The sequence below is a fragment of the Lithobates pipiens genome, unplaced genomic scaffold, assembly GCF_037356315.1.
Source record: "Lithobates pipiens isolate NorthernLeopardFrog02 unplaced genomic scaffold, aLitPip1_a1.2 Scaffold_18, whole genome shotgun sequence".
Classification (NCBI taxonomy): Eukaryota; Metazoa; Chordata; class Amphibia; order Anura; family Ranidae; genus Lithobates; species Lithobates pipiens.
This window is the reverse complement of record NW_027507758.1, coordinates 44,107,667-44,129,102: the sequence shown is the minus strand read 5'-3', so window position 1 is coordinate 44,129,102 and position 21,436 is coordinate 44,107,667. Positions and strand designations below refer to the sequence as shown.

The 21,436-nt window shown below is 45.7% G+C and overlaps 1 protein-coding gene across 1 annotated transcript in view; it reads left to right on the top strand.

Moving 5' to 3' along the window:
- TTC7A (tetratricopeptide repeat domain 7A) overlaps positions 1-21,436 on the top strand; it is a 544,118-nt gene that overhangs the window by 163,665 nt on the left and 359,017 nt on the right. The window contains exons 9-10 of the mRNA XM_077485633.1: positions 2,989-3,126; positions 10,821-10,904. Coding sequence (XP_077341759.1) covers positions 2,989-3,126; positions 10,821-10,904 — 222 coding nt within the window. The remainder of the gene's footprint in view (positions 1-2,988; positions 3,127-10,820; positions 10,905-21,436) is intronic.

The following is a 21,436-nucleotide window of genomic DNA, read 5'->3' as shown; positions in this document are numbered from 1 at the left end:
TCAACAGCCCCGCTCTACACAGGCGCATAGGGAAACATGCACAGCTGAGGCTGTCAATCACATGCTGTGTGCTGGTGGAGAGGGGGGCGGGCTGCTCCCAGAATTGTCGGTGTGGAGAAATGATCAGAAGTGACTCATGCAGATAGTGGAGGGAGAAGGCAGAAATCACACTAGCTCAGGGGTATTGAATTAAAGTTCATGGAGGTCCAGGCAGTAAGATTTTCTTCAAGCGTAGGTCCGAATGGCATGTCTGTGCGATAATTCGAATCCTTCACATCACAGCCCCCTCTCCTCTTAGGCTAGGTTCATAGCTCTATGGCTGGGGAATAATCAAATGCCTTCCAGATTCACATTAAGGGCACCCCCACACATAGGCACCTGCAGCTTATTTATGCGTCAAACAGCTTGATGCGGTGCGATTCTCTTGGGTTGGGCAGCAAATTAAAATGAATAGTCTGCCCTACCAGCAGCGGGCGTGTGCAAAACGCCCGTACACAAATCTGAATGGGGTGTCATATCACAATCCCATTCTTACATCAGTATCTTCAGTCTCTTCTTCACATTACAGTCACTCCCATCCACATCAAAATCCCCCTTTTAGATTACTGTTCTTAGGCCCCCTTTACATTACTGCCCTCAGTTCCCCTCACATTAATGTCTTCAACCCCCCTTACATTACTGTCCTCGGCCCCCCTTACATTACTGTCCTCAGTTCCCCCTTACATTACTGTCCTCAGTTCCCCCTTACATTATTGTCCTCAGCCCCCCCTCACATTACTGTTCCCACCTCACATTACTGCCCTCCCTCTCACATTACTGTCTTTAACCCCCCTCACATTACTGTTCTTAGCCTCCTCACATTACTGTCCTCAGTTCCCCCTTACATTACTATCCTCAGCCCCCCCCCCTCATATTACTGTCCTTAGCCCCCCCCTCACATTACTGTCTCCTCAGCCCCCTCTCACATTACTGTTCTCAGCCCTCCCACCCATTAATGCCTTCAGAGACCTTCAGAGACCCCAATAATGTCTTAAGTGACCCCATTAATGTTCTACGCCCCCCCCCATATTGATCCTCAGTCACCCCCATTACATACCTGAGCCCATCCATTAGTGTCCTCAGACGCCCCCCTCACATTACTGTCCTCAGTGCCCACCCCCATTACTGTCCTGAACTCCTTCCCCATTGCTGTCCTACAGTCCCCCCCCCATAATGATCCTCAGTCACCCCCATTACATACCTTATCCCATCCATTAGTGTCCTCAGACGCCCCCCTCACATTACTGTCCTCGGTGCCCACCCCCTATTACTGTCCTGAGCCCCTTCCCCATTACTGTCCTAAGCCCCTTTCCAATTACTGTCCTACAGTCCTGAGCCCCCTCACATTACTGTCCTCAGTTCCCCCTCACATTACTACCCCCCCTCACGTTACTGTCCTCAGCCCCCCTCACATTATTGTCCTTAGCCTCCTCACATTACTGTCCTCAGCCCCCTCACATTCCTGCCCCCCTCACATTACTGTCCTCAGCCCCCTCACATTACTGCCCCCCTCACATTACTGTCCTTAGCCCCCCCACAGTACTGTCCCCAGTTCTCCCCCACATTACTGTCCTCAGCCCCCCTTACATTACTGTTCTCAGCCCCCCTTACATTACTATCCTCAGCCCTCCCCCTCACATTACTGTCTCCTCAGCCCCCCTCTCACATTACTGTTCTCAGCTCCCCCCCACCCATTAATGCCTTCAGAGACCCCAATAATGTCCTAAGTGACCCCATTAATGTTCTCAGCTGCCCCCCCATAATGATCCTCAGTCACCCCCATTACATACCCGAGCCCATCCATTAGTGTCCTTAGACACCCCCCTCACATTACTGTCCTCAGTGCCCACCCCCATTACTGTCCTGAACTCCTTCCTAATTGCTGTCCTACAGTCCTGAGCCCCCCTCACATTACTGTCCTCAGTGCCCTCCCCCCATTACTGTCCTCAGCCCCCCTTTGCATCCTCCCCGCCCTCATCCTGTCCTACTTTATAGGAAGAAGGGAGGGAGATGGTTTGCACATGGAGAGGGAGCTGCTTGGTTGCTAGGACCGCTCTGTATCCTAACAAGCAATCACCTGCTTGTTAACTCAGGCAGCCCCCGTCCTCCATCCAGAGCTGTCCCACCTCCCGCTCTCGGCTCTGTGAGAATGACAGCGGCGATGGTGATGGCTCTGGGCAGAATGGCACCTAAATGGCGGGACCAGTAGTACAGATAGGACATTGACTTGTTCTGGATCCGGACCATGGTCCGCCATTTAGTGATGCTTGCACTAGGTGCTTTAGACTGAGGCAAATACTTACTATAGAAGGATATGCTTTGATCATTTTTCATTTCATAGGTTTACAACCACTTTAAATTGGAAGTCAAGGCCCTATAATAAAGGCCTGTTTTTTGGAGGAAAAACCCTGTAGTAAACGCATTAACAAGCTTCAATTGTTATTATTATTATTATTATTATTTTTACACAGTATATTTATATAGTGCCAACATTTTGTGCAGCGCTTTACAATATAAAGTGCACAGACACACAATAGAAAAAAAATAATAAAAAAGAATTGACAAGCTTTCTTTGCTCCATCTGAAATTATTTTGAATTATGTTTTGGCGTTGGATATAAGGGCCACTGATTATTATACCCGTGTTATTTGGTCTGGGCACTGAATTCTTTATATTGGCTGGGCTGGGGAAAAGCTAATGGGAACTGATGGTGCTTTATATGTTTATATTCCCCGGGCATATACTGTATATATTTATATACACACACCAACACACACTATAAGATGAACATTTTAATGTATGACAATGTTTTAATATTTTATAGGGCAAAAAGGCATTTTATGCTTCTAACTGAACTGTCCTTAAAAAGAGTGAATTAATTACATTTTTAGAATTTTTTGCAAAAGTTTATTAAATCAGTACCGGCTAAAAATTGTCTCCTTGTTACAGGCCAACAGAGATGCTGTTATTAGCCGCGCTCCAGACCAGAAGGAAGACCGCGCTGTCAGCCTACAGAATGCTTCTGCGGTATATGACCTGTTGAGCATCACAATGGCCAGAAGGGGGCAGTATGCCATGCTTTCGGAGGTAATGTGCTGTCCTAGTAAAATAATTCTATAGGCCAGGGGTGTTGAATTAAAATTCATGGAGGTCCGGTCAGTAAAATTTTCTTCCAACAGAGGTCTGAATTGCATGTTTGTGCAAAGACTAAGACCATCACAACCTCCTCATTTTATTTTACAATCCCGTTCTTACATCAATCCCCTCTCAGTTTCCCTTTTACAATAGTGTCTACTGCTCCATTGACAACCCCCCCCCCCATGGCACTGCCCCCTTTCAGATCTCCCCCACAACACTTGCCCCCCTTTCAGATCTCCCCCACAACACTTGCCCCCCTTTCAGATCTCCCCCACAACACTTGCCCCCCTTTTACATCTCTCCCCCCACAGCACTTGCCCCCCTTTTACATCTCTCCCCCCCACAGCACTTGCCCCCCTTTTACATCTCTTCCCCCACAGAACTTGCCCCCTTTTACATTTCTCCCCTCGCAGCATTTGCCCCCCTTTTACATCTCTCCCCCCGCAGCACTTGCTCCCCTTTTAGATCTCTCCCCTCGCAGCATTTTGCCCCCCTTTTACATCTCTCCCCTCACAGCACTTGCCCCCCTTTTACATCTCTCCCCTCGCAGCACTTGTCCCCCTTTTACATCTCTCCCCCCACAGCACTTGCTCCCCTTTTACATCTCTCCCCTTGCAGCACTTGCCCCCCTTTTACATCTCTCCCCCCGCAGCACTTGCTCCCCTTTTACATCTCTCCCACCACAGCACTTGCCTCCCTTTTACATCTCTCCCCTCACAGCACTTGCCCCCCTTTTACATCTCTCCCCTCGCAGCACTTGTCCCCCTTTTACATCTCTCCCCCCACAGCACTTGCCCCCCTTTTACATCTCTCTCCCCGCAGCACTTGCTCCCCTTTTAGATCTTTCCCCTCGCAGCACTTGCCCCCCTTTTACATCTCTCCCCTCACAGCACTTGTCCCCCTTTTACATCTCTCCCACCACAGCACTTGCCTCCCTTTTACATCTCTCCCCTCACAGCACTTGCCCCCCTTTTACATCTCTCCCCTCGCAGCACTTGTCCCCCTTTTACATCTCTCCCCCCACAGCACTTGCCTCCCTTTTACATCTCTCCCCTCGCAGCACTTGCCCCCCTTTTACATCTCTCCCCCCACAGCACTTGCTCCCCTTTTACATCTCTCCCCTTGCAGCACTTGCCCCCCTTTTACATCTCTCCCCCCCCAGCACTTGCTTCCCTTTTACATCTCTCCCTTTCGCAGCACTTGCCCCCCTTATACATCTCTCCCCCCACAGTACTTGCCCCCCTTTACATCTCTCCCCCCACAGCACTTTCTCCCCTTAGCATCCCCTTAACATCCCCCTCTCCAGTAGCATTCTCCCCCCTTCACATCACCCCCCCATGGCATTCCACCACTTAACATCCCCCCTCCCCCCAATAGCACTTACCGACATTCACATCACCCTCCTCCACCCTCCACCGCTACTCCACTTTCACTTCACCCCCCCCCCCCCCAACGATCTGCTCTGCCCCCCAACACACACACATACAACACTGAATGGAGGGTTGGACGGGAGCTGCCAGAGTTAACTTTTCATATTAACTAGCCAGTGATTGCTGATTGCCCATCTGGTGGTCCTAGCAATCGATCACCTGCTAGTTAATCTAGAAAGTTAGCTCATGCAGCTCGCTCCACCCTTCAGCCAGTGCGGCTGTGCCTCCTGTCCTCCGTGCATTACTATCCTGCCTCCTGCTCTGGCAGCTCTAGAGGCCAGGGTTGAAAAAGCTGCACCTAAATGGCGCGACCGCAGGTGCAGGTGAGACAGTGTCTCAGTCCGGATCCGGACCGCGGTCCGCCATTTAGCGATGCCTGCTATAGGGTATAGGCTTCTTCACCTCTGTAGGGGTTTATGTCAATGGGAATTGTCTTCCTGTGCTGGTAACACATGTCAAACCAAGGTCAACAAAATCCTTTTGACTTTCACTGGCAGTTCAGAGCTTGCATTTGACCTGTGGCACGCTGCGTTTACTTGGGTGCAGCTTGTACTTTTGAGGTGCATGTGAACAGCAGACAAAGCGGGTCAAGGGAAGCCTTTTCTTGTCAAGGACTGCATTTGCCATTTAAACACATGCGTTTGATTTCTAATAACGAACATCGCATTTGATAAAAACACTCGGGAGAATGAGCCCTAAGACTATATGTCCTTAATGGCCTCTCTAAGTTTTATGTGTATAAAAAAACAACCCCTACAGGCATAGACCAACCTGCTGTAAGATGGTTCTACTCTCTCCCCCGACCCCAAAATAGTCATTTTCCGTACATGTTATAATCTGCATAAACTATACACATCTGTATATTGTACTGTACATCTTAACCGCTTGCCGATCATGCACTGTAGTTTTACTGCTACAGTGTGGACCGACAGACAAGGCAGATAAGGGAAGTGGGTGATCACAGGTCACTTCTGCCATTTGTGCTTTAATTAATATGTAAACATTAAGCTGCAGGGAAGAAGAAAATGGGGAAAAGACACTGTACACTGATTTTGTAGTGATAAGAGTTTTAAAGTAGAACTAAAGGCAACACATTTTTGGATTGAATAAGGAAGTGTTATAACCCCTGTTGGATTCTTTTGGCCATCTGTGTCCTATGGAGAGATTTCCCTTCACTTCCTCTCTAATGGCCAAAACAGGAAGTGAGAGTAAATCCCTTCAAAGTGAGAGAAGCCCTGGTTGTCTCCAGAACTAGTGTTCCCATTGTTAAATTATTCCTGTATACCTGTTCTGGTGAGTACTCAAAATGTATGATTTTCTTTCACTTTTAAGCCTCATGCACACTGGACGTTATAATAACGTTATAAAAATGGCAGTAGCTTTGCAGTGAGTTTCTCAATGTTTTTGCAATAGCATATTTTAGCGTTTTCAAGTTTTTTTTTTCCAATAGGATTAAAAAACATTAAACACTGGTGAGCCGCGTTTTTGAGGGCGTTTGTCTGCGTTTTTCAACGTTAGAGCTTTTTTACAGCTGAAAAACGCCCCAGCCAAAAACTGTTGATAACAGCCTATGTGTGCATGGACACATAGGATAACATGCTGGAGAATTTATTACCTGTAGAAGAAAAATGTCTGAAGCTAAAAACAGCAGCTGTAAAAACATCCAAAAACATCCAGTGTGTATGAGGCCTTAGCAGTCACCAGGACAAATCACAAGAACGAATCTCCCTAATGAGGGCACAGACAGCAATTAAAACCTGACTGGTTCTTGGTCACCTCCCTGACTAAGGCTCTTCTCCCCTGATCGCTCAGGTTGGCCGGGCGGCCCACTCTAAGCCCTTGTACACACGGTCGGAGATTCCGTCGGAATGTTTCCTATCGGACCGTTTTGTCGGATATTCCGACTGTGTGTGGTCTGCATCGGACTGTTTCCGTCAGGATATCCGACGGACCAATTTTTCCAACTTGCCGGTAAAATTTTCCGACAAAATGCTCCGATCGGACATACTCCGATCATGTGTAGCCTACTGCGACGGACAAAGTGCCAGGCATGCTCAGATCAAATTCCTAGACCAAAGCTATTGGCTACTAGCCTGAACGTAGTCCCGTCGTAACGAAATAACGCCATCACGTTATGTACAATCGGATTTTCTGACAACTTAGTCCGACCGTGTGTATGCAACATCACTTCCGGACCTCTTCTGGAATTAATCCGTCGGAATTACTCCGACGGATTTGGTTGTCGAAATCTCCGACCGTGTGTACAAGGGCTAAGAAGAGTGCAGGTGGTTCCAAACTTTTTCCGTTTAAGGATGATGGGGGCCACTGTGCTCATTGGGACATTCAATGCTGCAGAATTATTTCTGTACCCTTCCCCAGATCTGTGCCTCCATACAATCCTGTCTTGGAGGTCTACAGACAATTCCTTGGACTTCATGGCTTGGTTTGTGCTCTGACATGCACTGATAACTGTGGGAGTTTATAGAGACAGGTGTGTGCCTTTCCAAATCATGTCCAATCAACTGAATTTACCACTGGTGGACTCCTATCAAGTTGTGGAAACATTTCAAGGGTGATCAGTGGAAACAGGAGGCACCTGAGCTCAATTTTGAGTGTGATAACAAAGGTTGTGAATACTTGCGTACATGGGATTTTTTTTTCATTTTTTATTTTTAATAAATTTGCAAAGATTTCAAACAAACTTTTTTCACGTTGTCATTATATGGGGTATTGCTTGTAGAATTTTGAGGAAAATAATGAATTTAATTTATTTTGGAATAAGGCTGTAAACATAAAATGTGGAAAAAGTGAATACTTTCTGTACACATTGTATATATATTGTATATATTTAATGGTGCGGGAGGAGGGGCTTAGCGCTTGTACAAAATGCAATATAACTTTAATTAATGCCCACCTTTCCTTTACTCCTGCAGTGAAGCTCTATGTTCCTAAACCATTTTACAGTTTAATTTGGCTTCTTCTTACTTGGAATGTACATTGGTTCTATTAGTGTTCATCAAGCTCTTTACAGCATATTACTGCCGCAATGATTCATAAATCCATTTGCGGGGATCCCATGATTTTTGGCAACTCTGATCCTGCCGCTTTTACACAGCTTAATTGCTCATGTGCTTGGAATAGAGCTGTGTGGATGACTGCTTTTCAGCCATACTTCTGCATGAAATCACACTGTAACAGCTGCACCCACCGGCCGAACAAACACCAACATCATGACCGGTGCTGGCTCTGTACCGTGCACCCTGGAAAATGAAGAGGTAGAAAGGGGTTCTTCTTTTCAGTCTATCAATGCTCAAGCTGTCTGAGATATACATATCTATATAGAGATATATACACATATTTTTGCATTGGAATTCATCCATTAAAGGGAATGGAAACTGACCCATTGGCGACAAGCCACCTGCCAAGTTTTTCTTAATTTCATCCTTCAATGGATGTTCTGCATGCGGCAGCTCTGCTCAGTTTCTGTGGTTGTCAGTATCCTTATTCTCCAAATAATCCTAATTCAGGTTCACTGTGCCCCGGTTGTAAACATTACTCTCTTTACTTCAGACAAGGAGATTGCAGAAGAATCCTAAAAAGCTCTAAAAAAAGCTGTAAGATCCATCAAGTGGTTGCAATGATATAAAGCATAGATTAGAATGAACATGGGCCTTAACCGTGCAAGGCAATGGATTCACTTAAATAGTCCCTCTCAAACATATAACTTACTTTGCTCCTCCGCTGCTCCATTCAGCCACCTGGATCAAAGAGTAATTGCCTGTGTTATATGTATGGAAAGCATCTCTCTCCTTTCTTCTATATTAAATGGATGGATGCCTAAGCAGCCAGTCCAAAGCTGTCATGTGTGGGCAGCTTGGAGCTCACAAAGAGCCTCCTCTCCATGGGTGACCAGTGCGGTCAGGGAGTTTAGAATCAAGAGTAGAAAGGGAAAGGAGGGAGGCTAGTGTTATTTAAGTGTACCAGTTGCTCTAACCAGCAAAGGCAAAGCACAGACAAGCTCAGTTTAAGAATGGGTTTAGACTTGTGTGGTTTGTTGAGGCACATTAACATGCATTAACATAAATGGGCTGCCAATGCGCAGCATGTTGCAGTGCAGTGCAGATATGTTAACCGCTACTTATTTAATGCATTGGGGTTTCAAAATATATAGCACCATGTTCCATTTGGGCCTAGTTATAGAGTTGTACTTCATATTCCTATCGCACACGTTCCTGGATGCGCTCTCGGATTTGGGTGCTGCAGCAACAACCGGCTGGATACTGGTTCAAATCACAGTGAAGATATTTGCCAGAACACCATGTAACGACACAAATAGTGTCCAAATGGGTGATTTATTGCATGATCACAACACAAGGATAGTGCAACGTTTCGGAGCCACGCAGGGCCCCTTCGTCAAGCATCTGAGAGGTCCCTGCCTGAAGAAGGGGCCTTGCGCGGCTCCGAAACGTTGCACTATCCTTGTGTTGTGATCATGCAATAAATCACCCGTTTGGACGCTATTTGTGTCGTTCCATGGTGTGCTAGTTATAGAGTTGTGACAAACCCTTGTCCTCAACATGCCCACCATAAATGCGTCCTTTGTCCAGAACCAGCACTATTCAAGACCTTTTAGCCCATCCAGTCACCAGCCGTAACTCAGTGTAGGGTTATAAACAGCAAACTCTTTATTGAAATACATGTACAACAGATATACAACTCAGGGACACCCCCCCCCCCCCCCCCCCCATTGGATTCAGGGCAAGGTAAACTGTCCAATCATCAGGGAGAGTTATTGGAGGAATGTGCCCCCCCCCCCCCCTCTCCACCCTGCCCCCAGTCCACATGCCAGGAACACAAATACAAAACATCCATCCCATAATATACTTTTCTCTTAAGGCAGACAGACATAATAGAACAATGGAATACAACCACACTCCAAATGATCCCAGCAAAGAGTCCACAACAGCATAAGACAACACACAATATATGCATATATACAACATTCCAGTGTGGCTGTACAGTGAGTCCGACTAGCACAGATCATAGTGGGGTTCTCAATCCCACTGTGCCCCTAATGTACACAGGGTGATTTACACATAGGAGGTGTCGGGGGAGCTGGACATGGAGTTTCCAGAGCTCTCCAAAGTAAGCTGAGTTGCACAAACCCCCCACCCAAAGTGACTCACAGTCATAGGAACCACAGGAAATCACTTGGCACATTTATTTTAATCAATACAAAGCTTTCTCTCATTGGATGAGGTGGAGATTGTGGAGTCACCACCCTTTTTGTTTAGACTGGAGTGACATTATTTCAAGGGCTTTGAGGTGCACATTTTGGACAGAGATGACAATTGGTTTGCAAGATGTAGGAAAGAGGCCAACTATGTCAGACTGGTACAACCAACCATAATTGGGGGTGGGGGCCTTTTACACCATCTGTCCTTCACATATAATGCCATTTTACCATCTTTTCCCTGACAATTTGACAACAATTCACACATTTAGCCATGGAAAACAAGGGATAACCACCTATCCGAACTTCTTGACATAATAGATCAGGGGTCTCCATACTTTCTAAATAAAGGGTCAGTTTACTGTTCTCCAGTCTTTAGAGTGGCTGGACTGTAACCATTGGGAGTAGAAATTACCCTGCTGTCAGTGGGAGTAAACAATGCATCTTTAGTATTAGGAGGAAGAATAGTAACCCATCGCTAGTGTCAGTGGGAGGCAGAGTACCCCATCATTGGTGCCAGTTTGAGGAATAGTGCCTGATCATTGGCATCAATGAGAGAAATAGTGCCCCATTTTTTATGTCAGTAACAGGAATATTTCTCCATTGTGGGTGTCAGTGGGAGGAATAGAGTCTTGTATCAGTGGAAGGAAAAGTGACCCAAGGGTCGATTAAAGGCAAGCAAAGGGCCACATATGGCCTCCAATCCACAGTTTGGAGACCACTGCCATAGATGGTTCTAGAACTTTCACACCTCCACCCTGTTTATGGGCAATCAATATCTACATATCCCAGTGATTGGACAAAGAGGCTGTGCTACCTGTGTGGATATAATGTTGGCGTATGTTTCCGACACTCATTAGAACTGAAGAAGTTGGATAGGCTAGGATACGTCTTCAAACTAAAAGAACATGTCCGAGTGAATGTTACTAACTACTACTAGATAGACTTTTTTTCTAATTTGGGTTTTCTCTGTTTTTCAGTGTCTGGAGAGAGCCATGAAGTTTGCATGTGGAGAGTTTCATCTTTGGTATCAGTTGGCGTTATCCATGATCTCTTGTGGCAAGGTAACAACATAAAATACATGGCACAATGAAGATTTCAATTTTGGGATTATTTTGTAATCTGGAGAAAAAAAATGTAGCTGTAACCTGTATCAGTCAGATTTTAATTTTAGTCCATGTTTACATGGGTTTAATCTGGTAGAAGCGCAGTGTGTACAGCAGGTTTTTGCAAAGCTTTTAACATGTTTCAAGGAATTTGGTTCAAGTCTTTAACAGTTTTACTGCCACAATGCAAGAAATCACTGCATCATAATAATTAAAGCCAGCCTTTGAATGAAAAAAGATTTACAGTGCGTTGAAAAAGTATTCATGCCACTTTCAATTTTCCACATTTTGTAGTCTTACAACCAAAAACATAAATGTATTTTATTGGGATTTTATGTGATTGACCAACACAAAGTGGCTCATAATTGTGAAGTGGAAGGAAAATGATAAATGGTTTTCAAAATGTTTTACAAATAAATATGTGAAAAGTGTGGTGTGCATTTGTATTCAGCCCCCCTGAGTCAATACTTTGTAGAACCACCTTTCACTGCAATTACAGCTGCAAGTCTTTTTGGGGATGTCTCTACCAGCTTTGCACATCTAGAGAGTGACATTTTTGCCCATTCTTCTTTGCAAAATAACTCAAGCTCTGTCAGATTGGATGGAGAGCGTCTGTGAACAGCAATTTCCAAGTTTTTCCACAAATTCTCAATTGGATTTAGGTCCGGGCTTTGACTGGGCCATTCTAACACATGAATTTGCTTTGATCTAAACCATTCCGTTATAGCTCTGGCTGTATGTTTAGGGTCGTTGTCCTGCTGGAAAGTGAACCTCTGCCCCAGTCTCAAGTCTTTTGCTTACTCTTAACAGGTTTTCTTCTAAGATTGCCCTGTATTTGGCTCCATCCATCTTCCACATCAACTCTGTCCAGTTTTCCTGTCTATGCTAAAGAAAAGCATCCCCAAAACATGATGCTGCCACCACCATGTTTCACGGTGGGGATGGTGTGTTCAAGGTGATGTGCAGTTTTAGTTTTTTTCCACACATAACGTTTTGCTTTTAGGCCAAAAAGTTCAATTTTGGTCTCAACTGACCAGAGCTCCTTCTTCCACATGTTTGCTGTGTCCCCCACATGGCTTCTCACAAACTGCAAACGGGACTCCTGTCTATCTTTCAACAATGGCTTTCTTCTTGCCACTTCCAAAGGTCAGATGTGTGGAGTGCACAACTAATAGTTGTCCTGTGGACAGATTCTCCCACCTGAGCTGAGGATCTCTGCAGTTCCTCCAAAGTTACCATGGGCCTCTTGGCTGTTCTCTGAATAATGCTGCGTACACACGATCAGAGTTCTGGCCAGAAAAAGACAGATGAGAGCTTTTCATCAGAAAATGCGACCGTGTGTATGCTCCATCGGAATTTAGCTGTCCGAATTTCCGCCAGCCAAAAATTGATAGCATGTTCTCAATTTTCCCAACGGAAAAACTTTCTGTCGGTAATTCCGATCGTGTGTATGCAATTCCGACATGCCAAAAATCACGCATGCTCAGATTCAACTACGAGACAGAAGCTATTGGCTACTGGCTATTGAACATCCTATTTCTAGTCACGTTGTACGTGTTGTACGTCACCACGTTATAAATGATCGGAATTTGATGTGACCGTGTGTAGGCAAGACAGCTTGAGCAGAATTCCGTCGAGAAAACCATCAGAGCTTTTTCCGACAAGAATTCTGAGAGTGTGTACGCGGCATAATGCTCTCCTTGTCCGGCCTGTCTTGGTAGTTTTGCAGCTGTGCCATACTCTTTCCATTTTCAGATGGTTGATTGAACTTAACCCTGCTTTTCCACTTTTCTTGCATGCGTTTCCACATGCTGGCCTTAGTAAATTGGTCCTAGTATTTGTGTAACAACTGGTACACGTGTTATGAAATTATGCAGTAACTTCACAAATAAAGTCAAAATGCCTTGTGTGATACAAAAACTGTCTTTAAGTTGAAGACAACAAAATTTTAAATGGAAACTATGTTTTTTTATTTTATCTTATTTTTTTGTTTAGGAGTTAAAACACTGATTTAAATAAATTCCTATATAAAACATTTAAATAAAGAACAAAATAGAACTAGAGGCAGCTTGAATATTCTCTGTCTGGCAGGTGGCAACTGCAAACTTCCAAATACCGCGTCCTTAACAACTGATGAGTTATCAGCTTATCAGCTTTCAGCGGTGTTCCCCGCTGACAGCGGAATGTAAAAAAAAAAAGAGGCCCCCCTGCCCGCAGACCCCCACAACCATCGGCCAGGGTTTTGGGGAAGAGACCCCTGTCTACATCAACATTGGGACAAGGTGCTATGGGGTGGGGGTGCAGAGCCTGGTAGAGGATGTGGCCTGGTTAGGTTCAGGAGGGGGAAGGGGCACTCACTCGTCCCCTCCCTGCCAGGCTGCATGCTCGGATAAAGGTCTGGTATGTATTTTGTGGGGGACCCCATGCCAGTTAAGAAAAAAAATTGATGTGGGGGTTCCCTCCACATCCATACCAGACCCAAAGGGCTTGGTATGGATTGGGGGGGAACCCTGTGCTGGTTTTTTCACAAATTATTTCTCTTACATTCAGCTGTCAGCAGGGAACCTCCGCTGACAGCCGATAACTCATCGGTTGTTAAGGACACAGTGGCTGGCTTCCTGGTCTGCTCCTTAGCAACAAGCTATGTACAGTGTTTACAGTGTGTTTAAAGAGTAGAAAAAAATCAAAATGCATGAAAACTGCATGCAAAAACGCATCAAAAACTAGAGTTTAACAATGGCAAAATATGCCTGAAAAACGCATGAAGAACAGCCTGCATAGATATGAATCCGGATTTCGCCCTGGTACACTGCAGGGTTTAGCCACGGGCGGAGAACACAGGTGGCAACCTGTTAAACTCTAAGAAAGGCTGACAGCTCCTGCGGCTGTCCAGTGTGCACCAGGCCTAAGCCACTACCCACAGACACAGTTTGACGATTCAGTAATTGCTACAGCTGTGCCATTTCACAACTCAGCATGGGCGTAAATAAAAATCCTCTTAACAAGTCTGAACATTTAAACTTGAAATTTCCCATTTTGTCTTTTCTCAAAATCTCTGAGAATACAATACTTTTCTCTGTGAAGTTACATCACAGCTGATAGTAGTCTGTGAAGTTTGTATTTCCTCGTGGGTGAAATCTGAGAGTGAGATGTAACCGAGCTGTGCCTCAAAATACCAGCTCCGCTATTTGATGTCACTTTGCCAAACGCCGTCCTGCTGCATTCTCATTAAGCGAACATGACACAATGAATCATCTTATGTCATATCGTCCACTGCAGGGTTTAAATAGCTCCCCGCAAATAACTCTTCCACAGGAATCCAATACAGCCGTCGCCTTGTAAATTATTATATCCCCCTAGTCAGGACTGCTGAGCTCGTCATATCGGATTTGACAAAAAGACAATGAAGACCGCAGCTCGGGTAAAAATGCACACTGGGGAGCCGGGAACGGAACTGCCAGCTAGTCCCTGCTTGCATGGACAGAGTATGGTCAATAGGCCAATATATCTCATTTCCATTCTTTTCATGAAGGCTTTGATTTGGAAGAAAAGTTAGTTCATGAATTAATTCAGGAATGTATATACAGACAATTTAGGAGATAATATTAAGAGAAGATATTCATATCTATAAGCAAAACATTTTTTTAATTTCATTTTGCATTGTATAGGGTTGTTATTTTCAACCAGGGTTCCTCCAGATATTGCTAGGGGTTCCTTGAGTTGTGGCTGACTGACCTTCCATTTGATGGTGCCCAGATAGTTCTGCAGCCAATGCCACTCTTTTTGATCTAATATAGTCATTTTCAACCAGGGTACCAAGGAGCCGTAGGGTTCCTCTAGTTACTGTTAGAGGTTCCTTGAGTTATGGGTGATCTCTTTTTCGATATATCATACCAGGTCTTTTTCCACATGGGCAGCAAGGCACCAGTTATAGTTTTAGCTGGTTGCAAGGGTGGCATTCATTCAACTGACCAACACCATAAGAGGCATTTTCCACTATGATCCTCAATGAGTTGGTTGTAGTAAGGGTTCATCAAGACCTGAAAATAATTTTAGGGGTTCCTCTGAGGTAAAAAGGTTGAGAATGATTGGCATAGGGAATAGTTAGAAATTCTGTTGAGCTTTTTGTTCTGAATCTTGGTGATTCTATGGGTCAGCTTTTTGGGCACCATGTCTGTTACGCTTGAAAGCCTTTTTTTCATTTTCTTGGTCAATTTTTTTATGAGGTAGGTCTCCAGGTCCCCACCTTTGTTGTTGAGGCTTGGGACTGTAGAATGTGATAATGCATGTACAAAGCCAATTTATACACCCACATACTAGAGCCAAAATACATATTAGCTTGTCTTTGGGAGGAAACTCATGCAAGCACATGGAGAATATACAAATTCCAGGTAGATAATGTCTTGGCCTAGATCAGTGCTCTCCAAACTTTGGCCCGAGGGCTGAATGTGGCCCTTTGCTTGCCTTTATCTAGCCCTGGGGGCACTGCGTCTCCAACTTACACCATTGATAGGAAACCATTTTTCCCATCATCAATGAGGCACTATTCTTTCCACTGATACCAACAATGGGGCATTGTTTACCCCCACTGACACCAACAACAGGGCATTGTTTACTCCTATTGACCACAGTATGTCCCCCCTAAAGCCTGAAGGACATTAAACTGGCCCTTTGCTTAGGCAGTTTGGAGACCCCTGGCCTAGATTTTAATCAAGGACCCTAGTACTGCAAGGCATAAGTGCTAACCACTAATGCCCCATGCAGACTGCGTGTTTAGCCACGGTGTATGGGGCTCTTAGGTTTAACTACAGACAGAGGCACAGGAGGCAACCTTTTAAACTTTGACAACTCCTGTGGCTGGATGGTGTACCGAGTGGTAATTACATTTAAAGTAGTATGTCCATAAGGACAAATGCCCGGAATGCATTTGTCCCTAGGCACATAAGTACCACAGATGCCCAAATGCACTGAGTTACACTGAGTTTCTGAAGATCAAACTATTAGAATGGGGAAGAAAGGCGATTTAAGTGCCTTTAAACGTGGCATGATTGTTGATGCCAGGCGGGTTGGTCTGAGTATTTCATAAACTGCTGATCTACTGGCATTTTCACACACAGCCATCTCTCTCGGGTTTACAGAGAATGGTCCGAAAAAGAGAAAATATCCAGTGAGTGGCAGTTGTGTGGTGGAAAATTCTTTGTTGATGTCAGAGGTAAGAGGGGAATGGGCAGACTGGCTCAAGATAATAGAAAGGCAACAGTAACTCAAATAACCACTCATTACAACCAAGGCATGCAGAATACCATCTCTGAACACACAAGACATCGAACCTTGAAGCAGCAGAACACCACACCGGGTGACACTCCTGTCAGCTAAGAACAGGAAACTGAGGCTACAATTCACACAGGATCACCGAACTTGTATAATAGAAGATTGGAAAAACGTTAAATGGTCTGATGAGTCTCGATTTCAGCTGCAACATTCAGACGGTAGGATCGGAATTTGGCATAAACAACATGATAGCATGGATCCATTCTGCCTTGTACCAATGGTTCAGGCTGGTGGTGGTGTAATGGTGTGCGGGATATTTTCTTGGCTCACTTTGGGCCCCTTAGTACCAATTTAGCATTGTTTAAACACCATGGCCTACCTGAGTATTGTTTCTGACAATGTCCATCCCTTTATGACTACAGTGTCCCCATCTTCTGATGGCTCCTTCCAGCAGGATAATGCACCATGTCACAAGGCTCCAATCATCTCACCACTGGACAATGAGGTCACTGCCCTCCAATGGCCTCCACACTCACCGGACCTCATCCAATAGAGCACCTTTGGGATGTGGTGAAACAGGAGATTCGCATCATGGATCTGCAGCAACTGCGTGATGCTATCATGTCAATATGGACCAAAATCTCTGAGGAATGTTTCTAACATCTTTGTTGAATCTATGCCATGAAGAATGAAGGCAGTTCTTAAGGCAAAAGAGGATCCAACCCGATACTAGCAAGGTGAATCGAATAAAGTGGCCAGTGAGTGTATATTTCAATATATGCCAACAGGGACTGGATGAGGTCCTCTGTCACCCAAGGCAAGGATACCAAAGTGCACCATTCCAAGCTGAAACAGACACAGATTTTCTTTAGCAAAACTAAAATTTGTAAATTAAAAATGTAAGTTGGGATATCTATCTCCCTGCGCTATGATGAGACCTGTCCCAGTTATCATAAATGGTGCTCGATAATTGGACTAATGTGTCTGCATTGTGTGCAATGGCTCATCCTTTCCAATAAGCCACACAAGCATTACGATTTTTTTTAAACGCCTTTATAGAGGATTATTTGTAATTTGAAATGGTGCTTGCAGAAAAAAAAAACACTAGTAAACAACTTTACGTGTTATTGACAGCTGCAATGACATAACCCCCATTCACTTTGTGAGCTCGGAACTCAGGCGGGGGGCTAGTAGTGAAATGGTTTTGAATAACGGATGGGTGCTAGAAATAGTCAAGGCCTTATAAGGGTAAGTGGGGAATCCTTGCCTTCTACAATCCCCTCTGTGCAGTGTTTCATATGCAGTCCCAAAGGATTCCTGTCGTAGTCTCTGCAATGCGTCACGCTGCTGCTGCTGGAAGCTGAGCAGTTTACAGTGTGTTGAATGTGTGCCGACCAAAGCATTAGGGACAGGGCTCCTTCAGAGCAAGCCATCGGTCATAATAAAATGCAGTGGGTGTGGAGAATTTCAGCATCTCCCTTTGTGTCTAGATCCACATTCTAAAGCTGAATTTATAGGACACGGCTCTCTGCTAGAGACAACTGGCTGTGTCCTGCTGCTGCCATCATTTCATCGTGGTGAAATGGGATCTGAGAATTAGAGAGACATCTTGATTAGCACTGCAGGGATATGTCATGTATGCAGTAGCTCCTGAACAAGACAGATTAGCAGCAGATGTAGTGACAAGTTTTAGAGCTGCTACTTAGGGCACGCTGAGTCCTTGTCATTTTTTCGGATGTCACATTAAAGTGAACATTTCCCAAACATGTAAACATAACCTGTACTTTCCTATTCTGCCCCATAAGCTGTTTTACTTTCACTCGCTGAACATCCTGGCTGGACAGAATAAACAGGGCCGTTATCGATATTCCTACTTTGATGTTTTTTTTTCCAAATCTCAGACTTCACCCCCCGGCCTCTGACATATTCCACCCACCTTGTAGAGAGCAGTGACACCACCGTAACAGGAAGGGTAGAGGTGTCTTTGATGTGGGGGTTGTGATTGAGAGCCTGACGCCCTCTACTCTATGTTGTACAACTGGAAGGGTAGGTGTCTTTGGTGTAGGGATTGTGATTAAGAACTTGACTCCCCCTACTCTATATTGTACAACTGGAAGGGTAGAGACGTTCTTGGTTTGGGGGTTGGGATTAAGAGCAGTGACACCACTGTAACAGGAAGGCTAGAGATGTCTTTTATGTGAGGGTTGTGATTGAGAGCCTGACTCCCCCTACTCTATGTTGTACAACTGGAAGGGTAGAGGTGTCTTTGATGTAGGGATTCTGATTAAGAACCTGTCTCCCCCTACTCTATGTTGTACGACAGGAATGGTAGAGGTGTCTTTGATGTGAGGGTTGTGATTGAGAGCCTGACTCCCCCTACTCTATGTTGTACAATTTAAAAGGGTAGAGGTGTCTTTGATGTAGGGATTGTGATTAAGAACCTGTCTCCCCCTACTCTATGTTGTACAACTGGAAGGGTAGAGGTGTCTTTGATGTAGGGATTGGGATTAAGAGCCTGACTCCCCCTACTCTATGTTGTACAACTGGAAGGGTAGAGATGTTCTTGGTTTGGGGGTTGTGATTGAGAGCAATGACACCACTGTAACAGGAAGGGTAGAGGTGTCTTTGATGTGGGGGTTGTGATTGAGAGCCTGACCCCCCTACTCTGTTGTACAACTAGAAGGGTAGAAGTGTCTTTGATGTAGGGGTTGTGATTAAGAGCCTGACTCCCACTGCTCTATGTTGTACAACTGGAAGGGTAAATATGTTCTTGGTTTGGGGGTTGTGATTGAGAGCAGTGACACCACTGTAACAGGAAGGTTAGAGGAGTCTTTGATGTGGGGTTTGTGATTGAGAGCCTGACTCCCCCTACCCTGTTGTACAACTGGAAGGGTAGAGATGTTCTTGGTTTGGGTTTGTGATTGAGAACAGTGGCAAGACTGTAATAGGAAGGGTAGAGGTATCTTTGATGTGGGGGTTGTGATGATGTCAGGGCTGGGCTCAGCCCTTCCTTCTCTGAGCTGGCCGCTCAGCTGTCGGCTAAATGCCAGCTCCTATCTCTCCACAGTGACTCACCTGTTGATGATATCCTGCTCGTCAGTCCTGCCTACTTAAGCTGTCCAGTCCAGATGATCTCTGCCTTCGCCTTGGTCACATGTCTAGAGACGCTCTCCTGTGTTCCTGTTAAAGACTTGCTGGGCTGACATTCCTTTTGGCTCCAGATCCTGCTTGCTGTTCTACTACACTGTTCTCAGACTCCCTGATGTTTTGGCTTGTCTGACTATCCGCTCCTGTTCCTGAACTCTGCCTATGTTTTGACTATGTTTAATCAGTTTTAGCTTTTTTTATTATTATTAAAAAGTGTGATTTAACTGTACTTCTGTCTCAGTCTGATTCATGGTTTCTGACAGATGGAGAGCCTGACCCCCCCCCCCCCCCCCCCCACTATATGTTGTGCAACAGGAAGGGTGGAGGTGTCTTTGATGTGGGGGTTGTGATTGAGAGCCTGACTCCCCTACTCTGTCTTTTACAACATGAAGGGTAGGCGTGTTTTCTATGTAGCGATTGTGATTGAGAGCCTCACCCCCCTACTCTGTTATACAACAAGAAGGGTAGAGGTGTCTTTGGTTTGGGAGTTGTGATTGAGAGCTTGACTCAACTACTCTGTCTTCTGCAACAGGAAGGGTATCTTCCATGCAGTGGCTGTGTTTGAGAGCCTGACCCCCCTACTCATTGTTTTACAACAGGAAAAATAGAGGTGTCGTTGATGTTGGGTTTGTGATTGAGAGCCTGACATACTCTGTCTTCTACAACATGAAGGGTAGGCGTGTCTTCTATGTAGCGATTGTGATTGAGAGCCTGACCCCCCTACTCTATGTTATACAAAAGAAGGGTAGAGGTGTCTTTGATGCAGGGGTTGTGATTGAGAGCCTGACTCCCCCTACTCTATGTTGTACAACAGAAAGGGCAGATGTGTCCTTGATGTGGGGGCTGTGATTGAGAGCCTAAGAAAGTAATGTCACCAGCACACCAGCAGCTCCAAAAATAGGTCCAAAGCTTTAATCAGCGATCACATCATTACAGCAGAAAGCGATGTTTTGGAGCCACGCAGGACCCCTTCATCAGGCATGTGACATTTTGGGATGAGATTTTGTCATAGAGGCGGTCAGTAGCAGAGTAGAGAAGAGAAGAGTAGAGGTGTCTTCGATGTAGCGGTTGTGATTGAGAGCCTGACTGCCCCTTTTCTATGTTGAACAACAGGAATGATAGAGCCTTAAAGTGTATGTCCAGCCACAACTTTTTATATTATAGTTTTGGATAGTGTGGGAAAGAATCAGCACCCCTATCAGATTTTTTTGGCTACTGTATCCAGAGATTTCCCCTCACTTCCTGTCCTGGTGGTTTCATCAAACAGGAAGTAAGGGTAAATCTGCAACACAGCAATCTTAGTTCAGAAATGTTATAGGTTTATTTCCATGCATTGCAGAATACTCAATAACTGATAGTGTATCAACTCTGAAAATAAATTAGTAATGCTCAACTTTCTAGATATAGAACTGATTCTGGTACCCTGCTGTGGGTGGGTGACTGGCTGGCTGGCACCCTGCTGTGGGTGGGTGGCTGGCTGGCACCCTGCTGTCAGTGGCTGGCTGACTGGCACCCTGCTGTGGGTGGCTGGCTGGTACCCTGCTGTGGGTGGGTGGCTGGCACCCTACTGTGGAGGGGTGACTGGATAGCACCCAGTGGTGGATGTCTTGCTGGCACTCTGCTCTGGGTATGTGACTGGCAGGTTGGCACCCTGCTATGGGTGGCTGGCTGGCACCCTGCAGTCAGTGGCTGGCTGGCATCCTGCTGTGGGTGGCTGGCTGGCACCCTGCTGTCAGTGGCTGGCACCCTGCTGTGGATGGGTGGCTGGATAGCACCCAGTGGTGGATGTCTGGCTGGCACTCTGCTGTGGGTAAGTGATTGGCAGGTTGGCACCCTGCTGTGGGTGGCTGGCTGGCTGGCACCCTGCTGTCAATGACTGGCTGGCACCCTGCTGTGGGTGGCACGCAGGATGGCACCCTGCGGTGGGTGGCTGGCTGGTACCCTGCTGTGGATGCCTGGCTGGCACCCTGCTGTGGGTGGTTGGCTGGCACCCTGCTGTGGGTGGCTGGCTGGCGTGTCCTCTCTGGTCCAGCCGTTCCGTGGCGTGCACGGTCCGAGGCCAGGGAGGCAGC